The sequence below is a fragment of the Microplitis demolitor genome, chromosome 1 (genome assembly GCF_026212275.2).
Source record: "Microplitis demolitor isolate Queensland-Clemson2020A chromosome 1, iyMicDemo2.1a, whole genome shotgun sequence".
NCBI lineage: Eukaryota > Metazoa > Arthropoda > Insecta > Hymenoptera > Braconidae > Microplitis > Microplitis demolitor.
Window position 1 is genome coordinate 18,915,899 of NC_068545.1, and position 26,813 is coordinate 18,942,711.

At 28.6% G+C, this 26,813-nt stretch overlaps 2 protein-coding genes across 14 annotated transcripts in view; both read right to left on the reverse strand.

The window, feature by feature from the left end:
- LOC103577698 (dentin sialophosphoprotein) overlaps positions 1-19,405 on the reverse strand; it is a 30,445-nt gene extending 11,040 nt beyond the window's left edge. The window contains exons 1-9 of the mRNA XM_008558470.2: positions 19,051-19,405; positions 8,227-8,278; positions 6,340-6,544; positions 3,419-3,641; positions 2,351-2,504; positions 1,321-1,401; positions 1,131-1,202; positions 679-714; positions 6-71 (exon numbers count right to left, since the gene is read on the reverse strand). Coding sequence (XP_008556692.1) covers positions 6-71; positions 679-714; positions 1,131-1,202; positions 1,321-1,401; positions 2,351-2,504; positions 3,419-3,641; positions 6,340-6,544; positions 8,227-8,265 — 876 coding nt within the window. The 5' untranslated portion in view covers positions 8,266-8,278; positions 19,051-19,405. The remainder of the gene's footprint in view (positions 1-5; positions 72-678; positions 715-1,130; positions 1,203-1,320; positions 1,402-2,350; positions 2,505-3,418; positions 3,642-6,339; positions 6,545-8,226; positions 8,279-19,050) is intronic.
- Positions 19,406-24,965: 5,560 nt separating this feature from the next.
- LOC103577638 (AF4/FMR2 family member lilli) overlaps positions 24,966-26,813 on the reverse strand; it is a 50,689-nt gene continuing 48,841 nt past the window's right edge. For 12 of the 13 annotated variants that reach the window (XM_053742074.1, XM_053742068.1, XM_053742062.1 and 9 more), the window contains 5 exons: positions 26,524-26,718; positions 26,363-26,440; positions 26,145-26,250; positions 25,773-26,067; positions 24,966-25,491 (listed from right to left, as the gene is read on the reverse strand). In XM_053742074.1, the coding sequence (XP_053598049.1) occupies positions 25,382-25,491; positions 25,773-26,067; positions 26,145-26,250; positions 26,363-26,440; positions 26,524-26,718 (784 nt within the window). In that variant the 3' untranslated portion in view covers positions 24,966-25,381. The remainder of the gene's footprint in view (positions 25,492-25,772; positions 26,068-26,144; positions 26,251-26,362; positions 26,441-26,523; positions 26,719-26,813) is intronic. The other variant, XM_053742078.1, reaches the window with a different exon arrangement.

Sequence of the window (26,813 nt, forward strand, 5' to 3'; positions counted from 1 at the left end):
CTTACCCTGAATTTTTCCTCCGGCTCTTCTCTATCGATTCGTTCACGTTTATCTGTACGGCTGAAACGGCTCTGCAATCACAATAGACGTTTTATTATTCATCTTAAAGTTACTACACATGTGTAGCGGCTTTTTCATGTGGAATCAATCAATAACTAAGAGAAAAGAATATATATATATATGTATATATGACAAAAAATCTTTACCCCCATATTGAATGTTTAATTTAAAAACTGCCAGAGTACTTGAGCACTGAATTTACCAGGTCACTTGCATTTAAATAGTACATGAACCACTGACTGTACATATATACCGGTGACAAGCACTACTACAAGTTTTCAATGGCTCATCAATATTTATCAACTCCAGTAAGACTACAAGAACCACTCTGACGGAATTACATTCAATGTTAAGATTAAGTTCCTACAATAGCCATTTTAAATATTCATTTTAATTACAATAGTCACCAGATAACTGATACCGTGATGTCTATATAAACATATATATATATATATATAGAAATCTACGTATAAATTTATCCAAATGTAATAAATTAAATTACATGAGTGCACACCGAGTAATTTAATGAATCTGACACGACAAAGCTCAATCGCGCGGATATAACCGATATGATTTTCACATAATAAAAACCCAGGCGAATGCTCTGCGCTATCTCACCTCAGTAGTTTCCTGCTGATAGTGTTCCCCGGAGGCCTGCAACGCAAAAAAAATATCGTGACATCATTGTTACTTGTTAGAAAAGGAAATAATTTAGATGTATGTCTATATATGTATAGATATTTCTTTTTTTTTTATAATGACATTTGTAAAACGCAGTAAAGAATAATAGAATGAATGTGTTGTACTTGGCGACTCGTCAACCGCAACGTTTTAAGTCGAGAAAGAAAGCAACGGTAAATAGTCATGTGTATCGTACATAGTGTGGAGTACAGACAAACCAAAGCCCCACGAGCGGCTTGGATCCTTCATCTTTATCATCTCATCCCCACTCGACTCTTGGGTATTTTTTAATTTTATTGAGAGTACTGATATGATTATGATGTCGATGGCTCGATATTAACATGCGTATATCGCTCATAAATATATATGTATGCATATTATATACTCACATGAGGGACGTGAGTCTCGGCCGATGCCAGCTGATTCCTACTCTCTATGGCAGTCTTTATTTGCTCCAACACCTGTACCAATTAATTTATAATTTATACATTTTTTATTTTTAATTACTTATAAATACAAGTATAAATGTAAATATTATTAATGTATATTTAATTTTATCATAATATATGATAAACTTACCCGGAGAGATATCCGATTGTTTGGAGCTCCATGGATACCGTGGCTTTTATGAACTTCTTCACTCGTTTTTCCTTGTCGTCTCTGTAATAAAAATGGAGTTTAAAAAATATAATTTATTACAGACGAAAATATATAAGACTGAGAAAGGGCAACAATAGGAAAGGAGTTGTGTGTTTTTTAATGATGAAACACGTAAAGACTTTCTTGAGACTATCAGGCTGGAACGCAGGCGCTTACTATAATGGTGAAAAATTAATGAGGAGTACTGTAGATTTAACAACGATTTTATCAATTTAATCGTGACTTTTCATACAATGATTTTATTTTATTTTTAAATAATTGTGAGATAAAAAAAAAGTAGAGCTCTATAGAACTGTTGTTTTAGTCAAATCTCCATTAGTAAATCTTTTAATTGATGTGCCGACTTCTCAATCTGATCAATTTTTCAACGATAACTTATCATTATTAATCTTGATTTGAGTAATCTAGTTTATAAAGTGCATTATAGATTATTGAATATAAGTTAAGTGATATTTTAAGAAGTCGGTTTTACTTTTGAAAAATAGTTGAGATGATAAATGAATTTTAAAAATTCAGGTTAAGATTTTCATGTATTTAAGGATTTTTATTTAAAAACAGGAAATTGATTAAATTTTATCGACAAGAAAGTCAATATAGATGTGTATTATAGTAGTAGAGAGTACTCTAGTTGAAAAATATTACAGAATGAATTCCCAAGACGTCTTCTACGGTTAGTACGCGAGCTTTACAGTGATTCTATTTCCATCGTTGACCTTATTGCTTACCAGAAATAGTATTTGCAATTCTGAGTTTAAAAGTAAGAGAGTAAAAGAGAGAGAGAAGGGGAGAAGATCGCGTGGAATGTGTAGCCATTAATCGTTTAGTAAAAAATAATTTGATTTAAGAGAGCGAAAGGTTTAAGAGGAATTTTTTGTGGTAATATATTTATATATTTATATATGGAGTAAAATAGATAAAAAATATGCAGTGTTATGAAAAAATGACGTACTTGGAATGTAGCCAAGGTATCTAAAGATGAGAGAGGCCGAGTATGAGGGACCTCCCCGGGGAAGACACTGTCGTGAGACACTGAGAGTTGACCTGAAGCACCTCGGAGCTTCGTAAACGACTGTTGTACGCCGCCTCCTCGCCTGAGGAACCCACTGGAAAAGCCAAGTTCCTTCGTTAATAAAACACACAGGATATATACTTAGATACGTGGTAGGAAAAACAAAAGTACGAGACGATCAAGGGCCAACGTACAAGCGCCAGACACCTCACGATCCTGCATTAAATAACATACATGTGTATCTATATATATATATACATATGATATTATACATATGTATACACCTAATACGTGGACTACATACTTTGCTTATGGACGAGCATTAATTTTTTACCGCAACTTATTATATATGATACCTACTAGATCCACTTGATACACAACATCTAGACGTTTTTTTTTATTTTTAAGGCTAAAAGCTTCCATGTACTGAACACTTTAGCTTTCGTACGGCGAAATTTATCTGTCTAATAACTATACAAGTACACGGAGAGAATTTTTAAAAAAATTTTCTCTACAATTTAGAGTAAACCCAAAGAATGAAAACTGATGTCTGTGGTGTTGCTTTTTTTACTCACTTCTGTTAAAAAATTACTCGAAATTGATATTTTTAAAATTTACAATTGAAAAATATTTAAAAAGAAGATAAATTATTGATCCTAGCTCCAGTTTGCTCACGATTGTAGAGTGAAATTATGCAATTCTCTGTGTGTAGTTTTTAATTTTAATTAATGATTAACTATTAAAATGATTAATAATGAAAATGCAAATGAAATTTGATAAACTAAAACAAGCTAAGTGATCAAGTATTTACTCCTTGTTAAATGATTTCCTCAATGATAATCTGTATTTTTTAGTCCAGCTTATAGGCCGTTTGCTACAAGAAAAAAAATAAAGTAAAGTTGATTATGTGGGACGTGAATATGCATAATCATATCAGGGGGTAGATATGGTGAGGGAATAGAAAATAAAATATTTTTTTGTGGTGAGATAAAATTGTTGAGGAATTACCTTTGACAGTCACAAGAATCTGTGAGTAATTCACTAGCACTTTGGCTTCGAGCATCTTCAGTACGTCCAGCTGGATGCCTCAGAGTCATATCCTCCCGGTCGTGAGTCACTGGGTCATTTCGATCATTGTGAGAATCGAATGTCGCATCGGCGGCACTTCTGCTCTTTCTCCTAAAGATCTTCCTCAAGCCACGAAGTGGATGAAAGCGTCTTTTCTTTGGTTCTGTTATCACAAAAGATCTGATAGTTATTAAAATATATATACATATATGCAATAAATTTCTATTTTAAAATAACTATAATAAGTGATACTTATAGTTGAATAATTTTATTTTAAATCAAATGCAATTTGCTATCATGATTACGATGATTAATTGAATTCAGTTCATGGCCGATTAATGTTAATTAAATAGAAAATTATATTGTGGAATTCTTAATGGAATTAAACTAGTAACAGAGAAAGCTTCAATATGACCGAGAAAATAACTAAGTGAAAATTTAAAAAAAATTAATAAATAAATACACTTTCATTGTTTGAGATGCAAAGAAAAAAAAGATTTATTGTTTCAAAAAAATTTTTATTTTTCCCTAAGAATACGTAAAAACTGACGGAAAATGGTAATATTGGATATAGTTTTTCCCAAAAAGGACAAAGTTATGGACTACTGTGGATAAAAATGGTCACACAGTGTCGAGAGGACGAAACAGGACGAAATTCCAAGTTTTGCCCGCTCGAAAAAAACTTCTTTTTGGAATTCAGTCGTGTTTTTTCTACTAGAATACGTAAAAACTGACAGAAAATGTTAATATTGGGTTTAGTTTTGTCCAAAAAAGGGCAAAGTTATGGGCTACTGTAGATAAAAATGGTCACACAGTGTCAAGAGGACGAAACAGGACGAAATTCCAAGTTTCGCCCGCCCGAAAAAAAAAATTCTTCTTTGGAATTTAGTCGAGCTATACATATGTTTATATATTTATGCAATATACATGTAGATGTGAGAGAAATAATATTGGATCGGCAGATCTGCATAGAAGAGCCATTGATTGGGCTACAAAGGTACGTCAGTTGATGATTGAAAATGGATGAACGATGAACACATTTCCATTTCGTCCCCGTATATCTAGGTTAATCAAACTCGCCATCGATATAGATGTACCTGTCCAATTCTCATGCGATGACAATGACAATAAATTGATTTTCCAGACAATTTAATTAATTCAATAACTCAAAGAATAAAAATGGAATTTATTTTTTCGAAGTTATTATTTAACTTCTCATTTCTCTTTTCTGTTTTTTTTCTTGTCTAGAAGTTATGAGTAGTTTTAGAAAAATATCAAACGTCCCTTGATATTGTAGTTCTACAGAAGTATTGTTGCATCCATATCGCAATGGATAATTGTAAGATCGATTACGAAGCGAGCGAGTCGTAAGCAGAGACTAGACTTGGGTATTGTGGGACAAAAGAGTTAGCGCATATCCAGCAAATTGTAAGCGAGATGAAAAAAATAGTATGAATGGAAGCGAGATATATATTTGGAGTGAGTTTTGCTGCCGAAGGGCTGGCTGGGATTAAACGAGGATTGCTTCTAGCGACAGAACAACCAAAGTACGGAAATGAGCAAGAGTATTATGAAACAAAAGGATAGAGAGAAAATAGTATATATGTAAAAAAAAAAAAAATAAAATAAAGAAAAGTATTGAATTGTTAGAGAATCTCTAATGTCTGCTACGTCGAGTAGATTTACCCAAAATTTTTTACAATGTGTATTAAAATTTTTTTTACTGCCATTTTACTTCCCATTAAGCGCGAAATTATAAAAATACGAAATATGTCTGAGTGGATAATTATATTCAAGATTAATATTAAGTCTTAATGACAATTAAATTGCACAATAATTTTTATTTAAAAAAAAAAATAACAGATTTCATGTAAAGATGATTAAGTTAAACAAACAAATAAATTAAAATATGAAGAAAAGATAAATAATGATAATAATTTACTTGAATTATTTTATAAATTATTGTAATAATAAAAACCCGTAAGAATATTAAATTTAATTTTCCTCTTCCTTGACATTTAGAATATTTCGAAGCGGAAAATTAAAAAATTTAATAAAAGTGTAAATAGATTTAAACCAGTTTTAGTTATTAAAGTTTAAAAAATAAAAGTATGACTACTGATTACTTGTTGCTGTTAATAATTAAATAATAAAAAAAAAAAATAGTAATAATTAAATAGAGTGATTTCAACAGAATATATGAATATGAATTTTAAAAAAATTAGAAAAAGACTATATATATTAAAAGATGTATTCTGACATTGCATAAGACCGTGTAAAGTGAAAGTATGTGACCTGACAAGAGAACTAAGCAGACAAAAACCAAAGAGAAAGAAAACAACACGAGTACATATACACACATATATGACATACACGTATATAAACATCAGCACGCTCCTTGATTCGACCTTAATTCACTCGAGTGCGTACTAGTCAATCATTCATCTATAAACTGGAATATATCTATTGTACATCTATCATACGGTACAAATGATACTACTAAATCACTATCTTTTAACACGGTGTTATTATATATATTTAAATATGTTCTACTGGCCTCTATACAACCCATCGATCTTTTTTCAAAAATAATACTTTTTATTCTACATATATCTACACATATATATGCTCAGTAAGCGAAAGTGACTAAGTGCTTATACTTATATAAATATATATAAATGTATATTGTCTTGGCAATTTTTCTAGGTGTTCGAGTGACCTAAATTTATCAAGATAACAACATGCGGCTTATAGTTTTACGGTAAGTCGTTATATAAGATAAAAAAAAGCAGATTAATGATTAATATGTACGTAGGTATTTTAAAATATATAATTATTATTAATTTTTTGACAGCACATACCTTTGGGAAGTAAATCCGCGTGACGCTGCATCGCCAAGTCACCGAGATCCAGCGTCCGATGATTTTGAGGCGGCGGTGAAGCCTCTCTGACACAACCCATCAGACTTAGTGCACCTCCAACACCTCCAGTTAGTGTACTAGCTCCACTATAACTAGTCGTACTAGTAGCACTGTTGTTACCACTGGTACTGGACATTCTCCCAGTCTGAAACACCCGAGAAAACCACAATGCAATGTATGATTCTTTAACCCTGTGGTACCAACTTGTCAACAACCAATTGCTCCCCATTTTTTCACCACTCCAATTACTTTCCATTTTTTTTACAGCAAACTATCGGCAATAGGGTTCCAAATCACGGGTTCAAAAATTTGTTTGTCAATTTATTTTAATTATCTTTTCATAGAGAACAGGAATTAGAGACCAGAGAAGATGAGTTGATGTATGGAGAGCACGGAGTGGACCAGGACAGGTTACTATGGAGACTGCAGCAGCCGAGGGTAGGTCGACGGGCATCGATTACGCGACCCTGACCTTGCTAACTGCACACAGCTGACACTGCTACGCGGGATAGGATCGTCGTCTACGCTTTGCTGTTATGTGTGCGCACGCGGACAACAGGATTTATTTTTTCGAAGAAGGGATAGCAACTGCGCCTTTTATTTACTGCTTCAATTACATTTTGTACTATTAAATTACAATTACAACATTAAATAAATATGTGTACATATATGTCATACCCAATCCTCAATTCTATTTGCGTTTTAATCATGACAATGATCATGCTTTTTAATTCCACTGTTACGCATCACTTTACATCCTCAATCCTCAATCCTCGGTTACAATACATACTATATATACATACATATATGAAAAATATGTACTTTATACTCGTGATGTAAAGCGAGATAGCTTTAGTTAATTAATTGGTCAATGTGGTGATTAAACAATTGTTCAAATATTATTTTCAATTATGAATTTTTTTTAATTTTTGAATAATTGAAGTTATCATTGAATTAGTGTTTGTTGTAACTTGTGATGAAATAGTAATTTTATATATAAATTAATTATTACTTAATGATAAAAAAGTTTTACGGCTGAAAACAATTTTAAATTGATTTTTTATATTTATCAATAATGAAGTATGATGGAGTTTGTAATCATTTTTTGTTTGGAAAATATTTTCACAAGGTCACATGTGCCTATATTGATACGACGCAGATATAACGTCGTTTTGTAAGTCTCGTTATCTATACCCCGATGATTAGGTCACGGAGTTGAGTATATTATTAATATTAATAATAAGCTATGAATCGCGTGATTAATTGGAAACTTTTAATTAACTCGAGAATTTCAATATCTCATGTTGATTAGTTATAAATAAATAAATAAATATGTACATTAATTGAAAATTTTTTTTGCGCTGACTTCAAAATCAGAAAAAAATTTTTATCAAATGACTTGATTGAAATTTTGAAAAATTTAAAAAGAATTTTATAATTTTTGAGTTTTGAAATAGAAAGTAAAAGTAATTGAGTAAAATTTTGACGTCACATAAAAAAATTTTGACAAGTTTGTAGAAAATTGTGTAACATACAAAAAATTCTTATTAAAAAAATGATAAATTTTTAATTTATCAAATCTAAGGCATTTAAAAAAAATTATTTTTTTTTTTTTGTTGAAATTCAATATTACAAAAAAAATATCGAATGTGTATGATAAGATCGAAAAGAATATACTTTTAGATAGTAAAAAAAAAAAAAAAACAAGGAATGGAATTGATAGTTTTTTGTACTTTTACAGCAAATATTAAAAAATAATTTTTCTGTCAAATGACAATGATATATTTTATATAATGTAAAAATATATAAAATGAATAAATGAATTACCTTACAGTGAAAATGGCATTTCATATGTGTAATATGCATTCACATGAACGAACTGTAACAAAATAAAAATATTTCAAAATTAATTTATTGCGTAATTAAATAAATAATGTATAGTATATTTATATGGGTTTTTAATAATTATATATAGGTTCTTAATAAGCATAAAAAATAGGCGTGAAAGGTTAAGTAGCTTATGTGCAGTAGCATGTGAATGAAAATGATTTATAACGCGTTTTAAGAGTTAAAAATATGTATGTATATATATAATATCTTTAAAACGGAAGCCCTTGGACGAAAAAAGAATTAAAAAAATAATCATTTGCCCTTCGAACCCGGATACATTTGAATATATAAGTATATAAAAAACAAGGGACTAATTTCCTTTGAAACTCTCCAGATCTAGACGAAAATAGAGTGACGAAATAAGTCTCGAGAGTGTGTACAGATAATGAATGTAGTAAGTGAGTGAGTGATATATTTGTGTTACATTGAACCACGTACTACTTATAAAGATTTATATAGAGCCGACTCGTCAAATTGATTCTCAATGGCGTATAAATAAACCCACGTAAATAGATGAGGCTTTTACAGGAAGTGAACTGATGAGAGTATATGGATATGAGGAAGCAGAGGATGAAGAGGAAGAGCAGGAAGACAAGAGGAGGAACAAATGTTTAACATTTTACTGGAGAATAGAAACAAAAGACGCGTACGAGCATAACAACTGAGAGTACAGTACTCGTTGACGCAAAGAGCTATGAAAATTCTACGGTAGTTTGTTTTTGTACATATATGTATTTATATATATGTGTGGGTGTTTATTTCTGTTCACAATTATTCATATATACGTCATTCCCACATTGCGGGTGTGACAAAGCTATGAATTGCTTTTGCGATTATAAAAAATAGGCCAGAGAAAGACTTTCATATGTATATATATATGTATATATGAAACAAATAAAAGTGCCATTGAAAAATAAACAAAACGTTGACCTAGTTTGTGCTAAATTTAAAATAATTTTTTAAAGAAAAATTTATTCATTTATTTTACGCGCACTTAGTCATTAACTCAACCATTTTTTTTGTAATTAAAAATAATTCGCAAAAGTTTTTAAGTGAGATTTCTTACTCGTAATTCGAGCGCACATTAATTATTAAATTAATTTTTTTTTACTTGTCATAATTTTCCTATCAGTTTTTTTTATAAAAAATCATCAAACGCGGGAGTTTTTTATCCGATTCAAATTTTTTTCTTTCAATATTCAATTCCGTAATTAACTGGCGCTTTAATGATTTTAAATAATTAAATCTTTAAAAACTAATTTTTAAAATATCTTGATCACAAGCTTTCATTTAATACCCAAACTGTAATTTTATTTTGAAAAAATTAAAAATTTGAGTTTTGGAAAAATTTTGAGAATAATTTTTTTTGAAAATGACTCATATCTAGGCAATCTTATGTATGAATTTTATTAATATACGAGCACTAAAACTATATGTATATAAATTTGATATGATTGAAAATGGATAAAAAAAGTAATTAAAATTGATTGATTGACAACGGACTTATTCAAATAAATAAAAATTGATGTATCCATTGTAGATAATAAAATTTCTATCAAACGTCAAATATTTTCCACACCACAACCATAAAAAAAAGTTGTGAAATATAATTCCAGTAATAAATAATTTATGTAATAAATTACAATTTAAAATTAATATAAATATTTCTTTGTCATAATATGAGCGGCGCGTAAAAAAATTTTCATTTATTTTTTTTGCGCGCGATTACTCATCCGGAGGAAATGAAAGTGAAAACAAAAGAAATAAAATAAAAAATATAAAACAAGTATGTAAAGAGGATACAGATAGAACACGAGGTCGTTATCACGAATTCTGAAATCAAATCGCATTAAATACATCGCCGAGGATCTTTGACCGTACAGTGAATATATTAATATTTATTTTAAATAATTAAGTAAATATTTAAATACTTAATTTAATTAATAATAAAAAATGTCTAATTTAAAACAAAAAAAAATTAATTGCAAAGAAAATTTATTAAAACTTTAGTGAAAAGTTTTGTATATTTTTTTATTATATTTCATTTTCTTATTCTTTTATTTTCTTTCATTGTTTCTGTGTCTGAGGATTCACCAGAGACCAGGACTGAGACCAAGAAGAAGAATAAGAAAATGTCGAAGTAAAGTTTGTCTAAAGCGATGTCAGACGTGCAAACAGATCTTGTACTTGTATAGGAATCGAGTGACGGGCAATGACCCCATGGACTCTACTCAGTTAAGTTCGTCATTCGATATTGCCACTGATGCACAAATTAATGTTCATCTGAGCAATACAAGAGTACAGAGGGACGTTGAGCAGGACGGAAAAAGCATCACGTAAAAAGGATTCCCGAGGGACGCAATTTATCTTACCAGCTATCGTACTTATTGGCAATTTCATAACTTTTATTTTTTTCAATTTTAATTTTAAAAATAGTCATATATTTATCAGAATACTCTGTGATAAATTTTCAGAGTAAACGCGGATTAAATCTGGAGTCAATGCGAAGCGGATGACTTTTTATTTATTTAATTTTTTCGGAGTAAAATTTACTTCGTAGGGGAGTTTATTTTACCACTGACTGGTTCGGAATTAATGCGGATTTAAATAAAATTTAAATTACTCCGCTGAAAAAAAAAACAGACTTTGTATGCGGACTGCTTCCTTTTTAAACTCTTGAACTCCAGGAGAATTCGGGTTTACTCCTGATTTTTGCCAGTGTAAATTGTCTTTAATGTATGCAAATTTATTCAATTACATTAACAAAAAGGACACAGTCAAGTGTTTGATATAAAATTTTTTTTTTTAAATATTAAGTAACTTGTAAAATTAAGGCCCGATATGATTAATACTCCCGAGACTTGTGAGCATCGGGGATAAATAAAACAAAATGAGGCCATAAGAACACGAGTAACCTCAGAAATCTCAATCCGCTAATGAGCTCTTTTAAAAAAATAAATAAAAAAAAAAACGACCATGTTATGCTGGAAAAAAATAGAGTCGTGATATATTTTTATGCTGCGCGGTATAAATTTTAAAAAGTGCGCAGGTTTAATGTCTTCAAAGAAGAGTATTAATTAAACTAGAAAAATAATTCGAGTAAACGGGAACATGTAAAGTGACCTCTCAATTCATCAAAAATCCTTACGCGTTAATTAAAAAAATTTTTGAATTTAAAATTACAACTGTATAATTTAAATTTAATTTAAATAAAACAGTTGAATAAATTTATTCCATAATAAGTTTTTTTAAAAATGACATTTCTTAGTAATAAAGTGGATGAATAAAGTGTCTGAAGTAAAAAGTAAAGCTTCTGTTATTTATAACCCGCAATAACGTTAGAACGTTTTATTAAACGTAAGAATTAACGTCTGATGGACGATGATGAGTTTTATTTTCCCACGACAAGAGCACCACTAGACGAACAACCGTAAACTCCATAAATTATTTATGACATATTTATACTTATTAGATATTATTTCTACTAGTATAGTTTTTTTTATCGATATTTTATACTACCATAAACAATATATCTGCATCGACTACAATTTTTCGCATCAAGAGCATGTAATACTTTCGAATAAATTCATTCTGCTATTGGAAATCGAAAAATTAAATGTCGTCAGAGACAAGAGACACCAACTGGATATAGAGCCATTTTAAATTTAAAAAAACGAATATATATGAAAGGTAACTCTCGGTTACTGTGTCTCAATAGACGTTTTAAACCGTTGGATGCGTATATTTATAAATCACTTACTCGCTCGAGAGAAACTGTAGTACATAACGGTGCTGAGCAATTGCCTACGGCATTAATGCTAAAGACATAATCAACAAATAAAAAATATTTACAAAAAAAAATATATAACGATTTATACACCGAAAAAAAAAAGATTTTTTGGCGCGAAATTCTGTTTTTTTGAATATGTAATTTTACACTAAAAAATTTGTGAAGTGAACGCGGATAAAATTTGGCGGGAATTTAAATAAAATTTTTAATTTTAATAAAATCCGAATTCACTCCCGAATTTTTAGAGTGTATTAAGTCTGGAACAAGTGAATTGTAATCGAAATTTTAATTATTACACACATACACATGCGAGATATGACGAAACAATTAATTAGGAAATTTATTAAGTAAAAGCGAAACCGGTGGAATCGATTATTGAATTTTGCTGGTGTCGAAACGAGAAACAGACGATGATTTCCTGACCCGCCAGCCGGTTCAATTGACCATTAATTGCCGTCGGTGTAATAATTAATACATCGTCAGTACCACCTACGAGTGTAATCACTCGGTCGATTGCCTACCTGATGAGATAACTTACGAAATTACATAAAACCTTTAACCCAGACTATTCCCTGGCATACTGCAGTAACGAGTTAAATAATTTGTTATTGTTTCTTTGGTATTTATAAAGTAACGGTTAACGTTAATGAAAATAGCAAAAAATTAATTACCTGGCATTGTCTGTTTACATTTAGATTGTACACTGTACGTATACAAGGTAGTAAACATTCCGTAAAGAGATTCTATTCATTACAATAAATAAAGGTATAGAGTGAGTGAAAAATATAAAAACTAAAAGCACACCAGAAAGAGTATGAGAGTCGATCTCAGGGCGGATTCCCACCAATCGCGCGGTCACGACTTGCAAGTTCAAGTAAAGTCTCTGTTGCTAAACGGCTTCGCCGAGACTATGCACAAAACACTCTCTTTCACTCCTTTAATCTTCCTGACATCCTCTCCAGTATCCAGGTTTCTAACCTTTAAGATCTAAACAATTTATGTTATTATTTTAAAGAGATAAACTAAAAGTACTTATCTCATCAGCTTGTCTATGTCTAGTTAAATAGTTTTACTACCCATAAAAAAAGGATTTCTTGGCGCGAGTTATTTTTTTCATCATGAATTCAAACCAAAAATTTCTTTAAGACTGAAAATGATTTCTTGCAACAAGAAATTTTTTTTTAAATTCATACATACAGAGAATTGAGTAAAAATTATCCATAAAATTTTGTACTTAGGACATCAGCCAGTAACCAAATTTTTACGTTATTAACAGAACGTGTACTGCAAACATTTTTTTCTGTGAACCCTTCGTAAAAAATTTGTTTTTGTTTTTATTTGAGCTTTATCTAAAAGCTTAATCATTTAAAAAGCTATAATATAATAATAGCTTGCAATTTTTTTCCAGTGACAACTAAACAGAAAGTAGGTGTCGATGCACGCAAAAGGCCTCTAATGTACAATATCGATCGTTCTTGGTAGGCCGCAAGAGTTTTGGGGTCGTCGTCCTTAGCATATCGATATACCACAGACTGTACCCGTAAACTTTATTATTGTATTATTATATGCATGTATTTTCTTTACACCAGTCAAGTCTGTTATTTTATTTTTACACATCGGGTGGTATTTTTGTAGCGAACGAGTGATATGAGAATAATAATTAATTAATTAATTAATTACAGAAAAATTGTGATATTAATAATGATAAGAAATGAATAGGATGAAGAAGAGGAACACAAACGACTGGTGTTCTTGCGTAACATATACCGGCCCAAGTCTTACAACGGTAATGAAAGCCTCGGGCATGGCTTCCTCCTACGAGAGATCCAACGTCAGTTCACCTCTACACAGAATGAGAATGTAATGTGTTACTAAACGTAAACCCGTTTTTCCCCTATTACATAGATATAGATATATGTATGAATATATGTATGTATATATGGATTTATGTATGTGTGTTATGTTTGTTATACTGCGTTACTCCACGGTCTAACGAACTACACACATATACATAACATTAAATGTGTACTCGTAAATAAGACGCCCCTGAATTTAACCTGACACTTATATATTACAAATGTCATGTGCGTTACATACTTTCATTGTTGTTGGACCGAAAACAAAACCAGTTTGGCGACCTTTGACAAATGAAAAATTTCATCTTTTAAATATTTCATCTCGTTTTTTTTTTACTAAACAATTTTATTCCTTTTTTTTATGTTTGTTGAATGTTGTTGTTTAATGTTTGATAATAAAAAAAATTTATGTTATCGTATTGTTGTTTTCAGGCAATTGTTGAAGTGCTTACAGTATTGAGTTCATACATAAAGAGATTCGAATCGTATTGTGCGCCCTCAGACAATTGATTTGCGCGCAATCATATTATTACTAAATTTAAATGAATTATATATATATATATATATATATATATATAGAAAAAAGTGGCTAAAAAAATTTATTGGTATAATTACTTCTGAGTGAAATTTTTTTGCTATAAAATTTAATTTTTTCGACTTCAATGGATTGTTAGTAAGTCGAATTAGACAAAATCAAGTCAAAAAATCTGTCTATCGGTTTACCCTACGGGCCAGCCCTGAAACTTCCCTCTGTTTTCCAACTCCTGTCTAGGATTCAGAGAAAACTACTCAATAACGCTGGCACATTAATTTTTCTAAGTTTTCTCTTGGGTGAGTCTAGGATTCAGAGAAATCCTAGACAATATCGCAGGCACATAAAAGTAAAGAACAAAAATTTCAATTTTCTAGAGTGGCACTTATAAGTTTAAAATTTAATTGAAATAAATTAAAAATTCAATTTAATAGGAAAGTATATTTCTTAACTATTGTGCACAGTGGGCTTTATAAGATCTCACTTGAGCCAACACTTGCGAAGCACTTTCATCAAGTTATTGAGTTCTTTGTTACTAAATGCCTCAGCTTGCTCACTTGTGGCAACGGAAATCCACGTAATACTAATAATTAATTCACGTACATATTATAATGTTGTGTAATAAAAATAAATCGCTATACATCCTTTGATGGAACAAGTACATAAAAAAAAAAAAAATTATTAAGTTATTTAATTCACACAGGCATCAAATAACATTTTATCTATACACTTATAGTATATAACATGAATTCCCGCAACCATCATACATATAAGGGTAGTATTGAATTTCCTGATGGCCTCCTCAGTGCCCTTACATCCTGCGGTGTCTTAACAATCTTCACTTATTTATAAAAATATGTTTACCCCTATTTTAAATTAACAAAAAAAAACTGACTGCGGAGGTTTGTACTTAGAAAAAATTATTTCTCTACGCAATAAATATTTTGCATAATAAATTAAAAAAAAAAATCATTGAGGCGGGAAAAATTTTTTTTTGAATTCAGAATATTTACTTTTAGCTGATAATTTTTTTTTCTGTGTCTGTACACATTGTGATTAGTTGAATACTAATAGTATCATATTAGTAGACAAATATAATACATGAAGCGATGAAAATATATGAGTGAACGAGAGGAAAAAAATGTTAATGAATCGCGTTGTCAAGGGCAAGCAGAGCGTAGCATTTAACTTTACTCCAACTACTGATGATCGTATTTGTCCCGGTATTTTGTTATTTTGTACGCTTCAGACTAACATATATGCTACTGTCCATATATATATTTACGTATAAAAACATCTCTCAAATCCATTTAAAATAATTATCTTAAAATAATTTAAAGCCCATTTCCTTTAAATTCCCATCACTAATTTAATATGTTTTACTTCACTTCTCGCTCTATTGTATTTAGTTTATATAAATTTTAGTATCCCGTGTAATACAATAATAGACGGTACTTTTTATTTTTATTATTATTTTATGATTAAAAAAAGTATTTCAGATTTTTTTAATACTATTTTATTAGCAATTAAAATACTAAAGAATATGGTTAATGCGTGTTTACATGCGAGGAGAAACGTTTCTTAACGCATTTGCGCTCTTTAATGTCATGCTCGAGATAATCACGGGACCTTGATTTTTCGAGAAAAACTTTTTCTCTTCAGTACATACATCTATATACATTTATATCAAGACTAAAACCCGTCTTTGAATCATATACATTTCTTTCTTCATATCTTCAACTCCAACATTGCGCGCGCTCTTCAAATCGTATCCGAAATTCATGACAATCGTAATTTAAATCATAATTAATTTTTACACTAAACAGCTGACGTGTTTAACAAACATTCAAATCATCCAGCCCGTAATTTTTTTTTAAAATTATCTAATTATTACTTTTGCTATCGTTGCTGCTATTTTTATATAAAACATTAAATGTTATTTAAATGTGTGAGGATGAAAGGATAATGAAAGAAAGAAAGATCGTAGAGCATTAGTGAGTATGTTTCCTCAAAGAAATCCACTGTGTCCATATATATCTATATATGTACACAATGTATAAAAGAAGTGTAAGGACGAGTGGAGTTCGTCCATTACCGTGGGCCTTTTTCACTTGGACGAGCAAGCCCAAGTGGTTCTCATTTAGTAAAACAAAATATAAGATAAATATTAACAAATAAATAGAGCAGTAGTGTTTTACATCAAACTGGTTGAGAACATACTGATGATGTATAAAACCAGGCGGTACAACTAACTCGGACTTCCAAGGTCGTACACTGGCCAGTATAACCTGCTGTGCCTGCTACCTCAGCCTTTATTCTTCCTCCCTTTATTCATACTCTTTAAGATTATAAGCCTTCTTCTACTTCTTCTTCTTCTTCTTGTTCGTAGTCAAGTCATCGTCTTCTTGGTCTTGGTCTTGCTCTTGGTCTTGCTCGTGTTTAATCTTGGGGTCTATGAATGTCCATGTCTGCTGTCTATGTTATGTCTACAACGACCAACACAACCAGAAGTAAACCTCTTTTGATCCATTTCATATTATAGTTACTATTTATCTATCCGATGTCGAGTACTCCAGTCTGGAGACCGGTTTGGGCTTGCAATCTTACATCTTTGATGTTTGATACTGACGTATTCAGGCTTCTTTGCTTTGCTTGTCACCTATGAAGTCTCGAGTATTTTTAATCTGTATATTAAAATGTTTTTTTTTTTTTTTTATTCTATTTATCATTTTCATTTTATTCGAAAAACCAGACGAGATTCTGTTAAATCAGTACCAGGCATCAGTATCTGCTTAAAAAAATCTATTACGAGTACTCTAGAAAAATAGGTCGACTATTTCACCGTACGATTCAATGCGACTAAAAAATATATTTTATTAAGATCAAGAGTATCTTTTTATCGTAACATTAAATCATGCCTCACCTACTCCGAAATTTTTTACTTCTTTAAATTTTATCTTCACAATTTAAATGTCTTTATCAAATGACACGAGAATCAACATGTCATTTTGTAAATATATTATTTACACAAAAGAAAATAAATAATTTTACTAAGTGATGACAATTTTTCTTGGCATCATAATTTTATTTTTGTATAAAAAATTTTTTGTAATTTTACTCCAATAAAAAATTTAATTTCTGACTAAAATTTATAATTAATTAAAAATAACACTTTAAATTTTTTTTAAATTTTCTTCTATAAATATTGATTATATTTTAAAAAATATAAAAATTGACATCCGTTACTTTCACTGTCATTTAAAAAATTCTCGTAAAAAAAAATCTCAATCTAATCCTTTTTTTCACAGTACACTACTAGAGATGTAAATATAATAAAATATATATATATATGACAAGTAGTTGTAATGACAAGCTCTATGCTCAGTTGTCATGATGATTGCTCAATAAAAAAAATAATCAGTCATATTCATTTGATCAGCATGCGAATAATAAACAAACTATTTAAATGTATACAATCTGTAATATGTTGTTGATAATAGTTTAAATTTAAAAACATTGCTTATGTGGATATAATTAAAACTGTACTTCGTACGTAATTATCCACATACATACATACATTTATCTATTGTCATATAGTACATATTGCACTGACATGGAAATGGGGATAGTTTGTTATTATATCGATTGCAAAAGGTTGATGACTTGATTTCCATAATATCCGATAAATTTATTAGTCTAAATGGGTGGTCGATGACTAACAAACTCGATTTAAACAGGATTTTAAAAACCGCGCGAACAAAGAAATTTTTTAAAAATATACTGAAGTTAATGAGTGTGAATGTAGTAGATATGAGATAAATTATAAATTACAAATAAATAAATTAAATAATTAAAAATATAAAAATTTTAAAAATGCACATACTGATTTTTAAATTTTTAAAAAACGCATTTTTTTTATTTTACTCGATTTACATTCGATTCGCATGTTTCGATATTTTTAAAATTGTCAGCTAAATTCATATATTGAAGTTAATGGATGTCAAATTGTTTTTGGATTTTTTTTTAAATAATTAATTCAAAAAATTGCACTTATAGTTTTTTAAATTTTCTACATCTGCATTTTTTTATTTTTTTTTTTTATAATTAATTTGTTGAAAAAAAAATTCGAAAATGTTAATTGTCTAACTTATGAGTTGGAATGTAGCAAACACGAGACATTTTAAAAATTTTAAATAATTAAATTTAAAAAATGCGCGTACTGATTTTCATTTATCTAAATACGAATTTTTGAATTTCAATTCTTACATTTAATTTATTTCAAAATTTAAAAAATTGACGCTTGTCAGTTACGTTTACACTCGGCACTAACTTCGGGATTAAAAAAATTTTAAAATAACATTTCTTGGTTTCTTTCATTGATAAGGGATCAACTTTTTTTTGGTGACAAAAAAAAAACAAAAAAAACGAGTTACATAAAATAATTCTGGTGTCTTTGACAACAGGTGGCTGTTGTTGACCCACGAAAAATAAAAATTAAACCGACACTATTAAAACTTATCGATTTACATATTTAATTTATACTGTTAAATATAATAACATGAAGTAATTTATTGTTTACTTACTCATATAATTTTCGTTTTGCTTTTAAATTTAATGAGGGAGGCCACCAGATGCTTTTTTACTCACAAAAAAAAAAAAAAAAAATAATAGCACGTTGTCACTATTAAGAATTCAAATGCACTCACAACTCACGACACTTTTCAAAAAATAATTATTTAAATTTCATTTAAAAGTTACTTTATTCAAACAAATATTCATTGTCAGTTTTTTTTTTTAAATGATAATTATTAGTGATATTATTTTCAATAAATAAAAAATTATTTTCTTTGTATTTTTAAATGACAATAAACAATTTGAATTTAAAACCCGGTTAATGGACACTAATTGTGAACAAGCGGTCACAGGCAACTGCGATCAACTGCGATTTCTTAACTTCGACACTCTCTCTGCCCGTTTTCCTCCTTCTTTTTCTACTTTACAAACTACCGCAGCGCCACCACAATACCCGCCATTAAAAATTAGTCATCTAAAACAAAAGTACTTTTGTTTATTTAACTATTATACCATTCAAATACTCCCGCGTAATTATATTTGTTTAATAATAACACTAGTTATGATCATTATTAAAATAAATTCAAATATTCTAACAGTCTGACATTTGACCGCCAAATATTTAAATATTCAATATCTTAAAATCATAACAAAAACATGCAACACGTGGTTCTAATTGGTCTTTGAAATAAATAATTTATTCAAATGCAACTGTAAGTCAAACAATTGGCGCGCAATTTTTTATAATAAAAGAAATTAAAAAAAAATATTTTTTTAAATTAAAATAAATCAAAACTAAATAATTATTTTAAAACATTTTTAGTAATTTGTTTATTAAAGATAATAATTTCTTATTTACAAAAGTAATTTGAATTTTAAATTAAATTACAAATTAAAAATTATTATTTAAATTTATTTATATATTTGATAAAAATATTTAACATCAGCTGATAAGTTGCTCCCGTAATCTTCTATACTAATCCTCAGTAAGTGATTATTAAATTTTGTTACTTTCGGTAATTGATGTCACTAAAAATACCGGGATAAATATAAAATCCATCGGTAATTGAACTTTATTAATTATTTATAAGTATAAAGTATATAAAATAATAAAATTAACATCACCGATGTCACAATTGAGTTAGAATAAATGATATATTTAAAACACTAGTCTATAAATATTTTAAGTTACTTAAATAATATGAATAAATAAAATATAAGTAATGAATAAAGTGAGAGTAAACAGATGATTCATTTAGTTATTTAATTTATTAAACAATACCATTATTTTGAGGACATGAAGCCTCGAAAAATGAATATGATATAGTAAATACGTTTGTTTTTACAATTTATACCATATACACAATAAGATAAATTGAAATAATGATAATAATAAGTAATAATTGATAATAATAATATGTAAGCCTAGAACACAAAAACATTAACGAGTGGAGAAATAAAAATATTTAAGAAAAAGAATCTTATATAAATATATATATATATATATATATATATATATATATATATATATATATATATATATATATATATATATATATATATATTTATATATATATATATATATGTATATATATCGAGTACACGGTATGCAGTGAACCATCCCCATGAAACGCATTATCGTCAGTACTAAGTAATCGCATTTACAGTGCCATTTATTTTACATATTTTTTTTTTCTTTTTTATTTATTACAATTATGTATATTATTTATTGTTTCTCTTGTTTTATTTTTAAGTCAATTATTACTTTTGTTTTGTCACTTTTTTGGTTGAGATTACTCTATAAAATAGATAATAAAAAGCTCCGTTCACAAAATAGTTCGTAAACTTTTTTTTTACGTCGTCATATTGTCATGAAGCATACAATTTATATTTATATGTATTTATTTATATGTAAATTACAATTTAAAAAATTGTTTAAAATATAAAAACAATTTTTTTTAATTTTATTTATTTACTGTAATAAATTATTTTTAATGGTTTTAAATTTAAATATGAAAAAAAAATGTATGTATAAATTCATTTATTAACAATTCATCGATGCTTAATGTTTAATTAATTAATTAATTAATAATAGTAGTAATAAAAAGTAATCAGCTTACGCTACATAATTTTTAATAATTCATGATTTTTTAGTTGAAAAAAATTATTTGCTATAATTCCTCGACAAATAGAACGTGGAAACGAAAGAAAAAATAATTAACAATCAACACTTAATCCATTAAATCATAAAATTAATGAAAAATTATTATAATAATACCGACAAAAAAATATAACAATCTAAATAATATAGACAATTTTCTTTTAATTTTCATGCAATCAATTGAATTAATTATAAACAATAATAATAATCAAAAGTTACCATTGGGCTCACAAAACTTCGTAGAAATTAATAACTATTTTTTTTTAAAATAAAAAAAATTTACGCAAAATTCATTATTCGAGATTATAAAATATAAAAATGAATCTTTGTGAGTAAAAATTTAATGGAGCCGCAATTAAATCTCTTGGCATTAAATTTCATTTTGTTTTTAAATACATAGATTTTTAAAATCATTAAGATTTAATAGTAATTGATTGTTTTTAATAATTTCTTTTTTTTAACGGATTTAATATTAGTTAAGTAACAATATATAATCAATTTTAACAATTTAGTGCGTTGGAACGGTGGCTCAGCTGTCTCACCAACCTCACATAAATAAATATATATATAATTAATTTAATTAATAATAAAAATTAATAATAAACACAATTATTATAATCAGAATAATAATTAATTAATTAAACTAATAAAAGTAGTGATAATATTAATAATAAATAATAAAAAAACGTCGAGTAATTATTTTTCATTATGCGAGTTTGGTCTCTCCTTGGTGCAGTTACTTTCCACATATCCTTTTTTTTATTTTTCTTTTTTTTTCATTTTCGTTTTATTGCTATACTTTACATTCCATCATACGTAATTTTTAAAAAAAAATAATCAATAACTGACTAAAATTTATTTATCTGTGCGTGCTCTCATTAACATTTTCTCCATTCGCGAGTACCTGCGTAAATGTAACGATTTGTTAGTAATTTGTTTTTTAAAATTCTTATACCCGTTTTATCTCCGTTTGTGTCAATTGATTTTATTAAATTGTGTGGTAAAAACTTTCACTCTCATGTTAGCTACCGCAGCAGGTGCTTGGAAAAAAATAAAAATAATAATAATTACTGTTAAATTAATAAAGAAAATTTAAAAAATGACAAATTAAAACAAATAAATTGAAATGGATTGTTAAATACTTAATTACAGAGTAATTAATAATTATCATTAATTAATGCAATAGAAAATGTAGTTGTGCATGTTGTTAATAAATTGATATTTGGTATTTTTAACAGTCGATATAAATTATTATAATTACTTTTTTTTATATGTATAGAATATATGTATGTATGTATCACAAATAAATTTAAATTGTAAATTGATTTTTGTTTATTTTACAGTGGATATTTTTGAATATTATATATATTGTTGAGTGAAAAGGAAGAAAACGAAATAATATGAGCACCAGATTATAAATTAGCCAGACACTTAATCGTTTCTTTTTTTTGTTTTTTGTTTAATAATTGGAGCGAATGGAGAAAATCATAAAATTGTTCTTTCTCCGATGATACTTTGATCAAAAATAATTTGTTTAAATTTAAATATGTCTATATTTAAATTGAATATAATAAAATAAAATATAGTAATTATATTAATAGCAATAATATTGTATTTGTAATTATAATTATAATTAATAATATTAAGTGTATGTATATATTTATTTATATATATTCAATATGTATAGATATATAGATAAATATATATTACATGCACTGTAGGGTAAAAAGCTTGCCAAGACAAGCAGCAGTAACAAAAAAACGTAATTGTTGTTACCGGGGATCGCTCCACTCCGTGTTCTCATAAATAAAAATAAAACTGCTACTCTTGATTAAATATCATTTACAAATTGTTCAATTTACTCATAACGTTTTTAATTATCAGTATAATTAGATTTCTTTCTCGCACTGTCTCAGCCACGCCCTCGTCTTATAACAATACGCTCATTATTATTATTAATAATAATAATAGATAAAACTTCCTTGTCAATAAGTGTACAATTGGCAATGAAATTTATCGGGTATCGGGTACTAGTCGACTTTAAATTATTAAAATAATAAATTTAATTAATAAATAAATAATAGTATTTATCTTTTATCAATTTCTTAGCTTCGAATAATTTTTTCTTTGTATTACTTAATTATTTTAATGAAATATTCTATCAAAAAGCTGCTGGGATCTCCAAATATATTTATCATTTATTTATTTTTTGGATACGCGTAAAAAACTATATCTGATAGTTTTATTTTAAGATTCTGTTTCTTATTTATTTATTTATTTACCATTTTTTTTTTTTCAATTAATCAAAAAGTATCCAAATATCCAAATGAATGTCGGTTAATTTGAGTTTATGAATGTGATATAATTCTGTTTTAATTATTATGATAAATGCATCTCGAAAATATGGAATTATTTTTTTTTTAATTATTTGTTTTTTTTTTTTTTTTATTTTATTACTTTTGTCTGTGTAAATTGACACTGGATTATAGAATTGAAAAAATTAATTGTATTAATTGGACCACGCATAGTTAACTCAAGGCCTCGTGGCCTGCCAATTCCGTATCGTCCGAAATTCATTTGTCATTTGTATCACAAAATTTATTTATTTATTTCTTCATTTTTATATATATATTATTATTGTTATTATTATTTATAAGATTTAGTATATATTTATTTAAATTTTAAAAAGTGACTAAAAAGCAACGGAAATTGTCAAAAAATCTGAGGCGCGTGACTGAGAGAATGTGGATAAAATATATAAGACAAAAAAAACGTTGAGTGAATTATCACTAGCAATAATATATTTATATGTTTTTTTATATATATTTATTAAATATATATATGTATTTATATATTTACTAAATATATATTATCATCCATAAGATGTGGTAGCAAAAATTGGGTAGGATGAGAACTCATACCGTCGTATCAAAACGTCAAGAATAATAAAAGTTCTCTCCTCAAGGCAGCGGCACTCACAATACCTATTTACAAAAATATATACATGAGCAACTCACTCCTTGTTATTTATTTACTTTTTTTATTTTCACGTATTTTATTTTCTTGTCTCGATTCTCTCAGTCACATTTAAATCTACATACTTGGTATTCATTTTATAGTAATTACTCATTCAATCCACTTGTCGTTTCTCATTCTATTGAGACCACTAGTACCACTAATTTTTATTATTATTCCCATAGTACTAACTACGTTTTTATTATTATTTTTATTAATGTAAAGAATATGTATTGATTTTTTTTATTTTTCATTTTTTTTTTGTTTTTTTCCATTGCATACTAATAAACTAATCTAACTATATAATTGCTGCTTATCTACAAAAATTTATAATATTTTTATAGCGGTATACAACGTAAATCTCCGGTGGCGTTTTTCATATTTTAACGACGAGCCCGTCTTTGTTCATTATCCTTCACAATAACAGTAGTGATAATAATAATAATAATATTTCAAAGTTATTTTTTTATACATAATTATCATCATCATCGTTATTATTATTATTGTTATTATTACTGTGTATTTACTTGGTATAGATATAATAAACCTGGGCGCATTGAGTTCGCCATGTACGTCATTGTATTAATTGTCTCTACAAGAGTACGCATTAATGCGTACTTATTAATCGCTGAAGAGGAAGCTCCCGAGAGAATTTACAAGGATGCCGGCCTCTTCGCAGCACCACTAGTCTCACATCAAGTACAATTGTATCTACGCGAATTCATACAAAAGCAGAAAAAAAAACGGAAGAATTTAAGTGAGTTCATATTTTCTTCCTCTTTTTTTTTTTATTTTTTTTACAACTTACACACAATCGCAGTCTATTGTAATGAGGATTCAAATTTTAAAATCCTGGTGAGTGCAAATCTGGTTGACTTGCGGATCAGTGTAATTTTATGTGATAACTCGGCTACCATTGAATCGGGTCGATTTTTATTTTATTTTAAAATTAATCGTCCCCGCTGCCGCCACCCAAGAAGTTTTTGTGATAAAAAAAATAATAATAATAATAATAATAATGAAAATAAAAGTAGTTATCAATTATTGCCATTGCAGCGAATTATTCCTCGTGGTAGCTACGTAAACATTGTAGGATATGTTGCCATATTGTGAGGAAGTGCCGTTATGTAATTGGGAGTGGGCGGCCTGGGACTTTGCCACTGGGGTCAGAGAGCTCTTAACTTCTTAATTCCAGCTTGTACGTAACGCACCAAGTCCCGTAATGAACTTCTTAATGTCAGCGGACCAAGTTTTTCGTCTAATTCAATGAAAAAATCTGTAAATAATAATTAATAAATTAGCAAGCCATCGTAATAGATTGATACTGAAGTTAGCCGACGTATAACTTTTGGATTTTTTTAAAAAACGATAAATTAGTAAAAAAAAATATTTGAAAAATTGCACCTGTAGCTTTTTTAATTTTCTACATGCGCATATTTTTAGTTTATTTTTTTTTTGTAATTAATTTAAAAAAAAAAATCCAAAAACTTAGTTCTCTACTAAACTCAGGATCATAATGAAGACTATTAATTTTTTATTGCGATAGTAAATATTTACCTCGATGTTTGTCCGTAACTAATAGGGTCGCCTGATCCCACAAATCGTGACAATTAGTTAATAATGAGAAATGTTGATTCTGCTTTACCAGCATCGAGTGAATCGCAAGCGGAACGCTGACAAAAGTCGAAGCTGAGGGCTGTCCTGAGACGACGTTACCGCGATTCGCGAGCTCACCGCTGCTGTATCCGGAACTCTGGCTACCAACGGAACCAACCGAACCTGCCGGCGATGGTGTTGGAGACAACGATGGAGTTCCTTGGCCTTCAGCATGCACGAGTGTCGGTTGTGCAGGCTATTAGATTTTTAATATTTAGTATTTATGTTCTTCCTAAATTAATTTATTTTATTATTGTAAATAAAATTTACTACCGTGCTCACTTTTTGCGTGTACTCTGCGAGAATTTTAGCGTTCTCCTTAACTTCGTGTTGCCGCATTTTGTAGAGTTTTAAATAAATAAGAGACTGGCACCATAAACTGCAAGAAAAAATATAAATTAATAATTTGCTGTGGACGTCTAAGGGAAAAAGGTCCGAAATTGCAGGAATTATTGAAGGACGTTTTTTTTTTTTGTCGGATCAATACTTACCTCAAGATAGCCAACTTGTTATGGATACTGCTCTCAGGTGAATTGTTCTGTTGGCTCTTGAACTTTGATGAGATGTATCTAAAAGCAACATGAAAGTTGAGAAAACTCTTTTGTCACGGACTAATTGGCCTTTTCACAAATACACTTCACTCAATACTTACTTTATAAGACTAAGTGTGTCTCTGTACATGGTAAAAGAGGATCTTTCAGTTACTGGATCTGACTCCATGGCGTGGCCTGTAAGAAGGAAATACAATACTGCCTCCAAGTACAGCATACCCTGGGCCGTCAGTTCGCATTCCTCATCCGCACTGTGCTTTAATCTTTTAGCTTCCGTCAGGTACTGGTTCTGGTCCCTGTATCATTAATAAAACATTTAAATATTTAAAACCATCATCATGATTGCGGACAGACTGCTGCTACAAAAGTAATCGTAAAAAAGTGAAGTAGT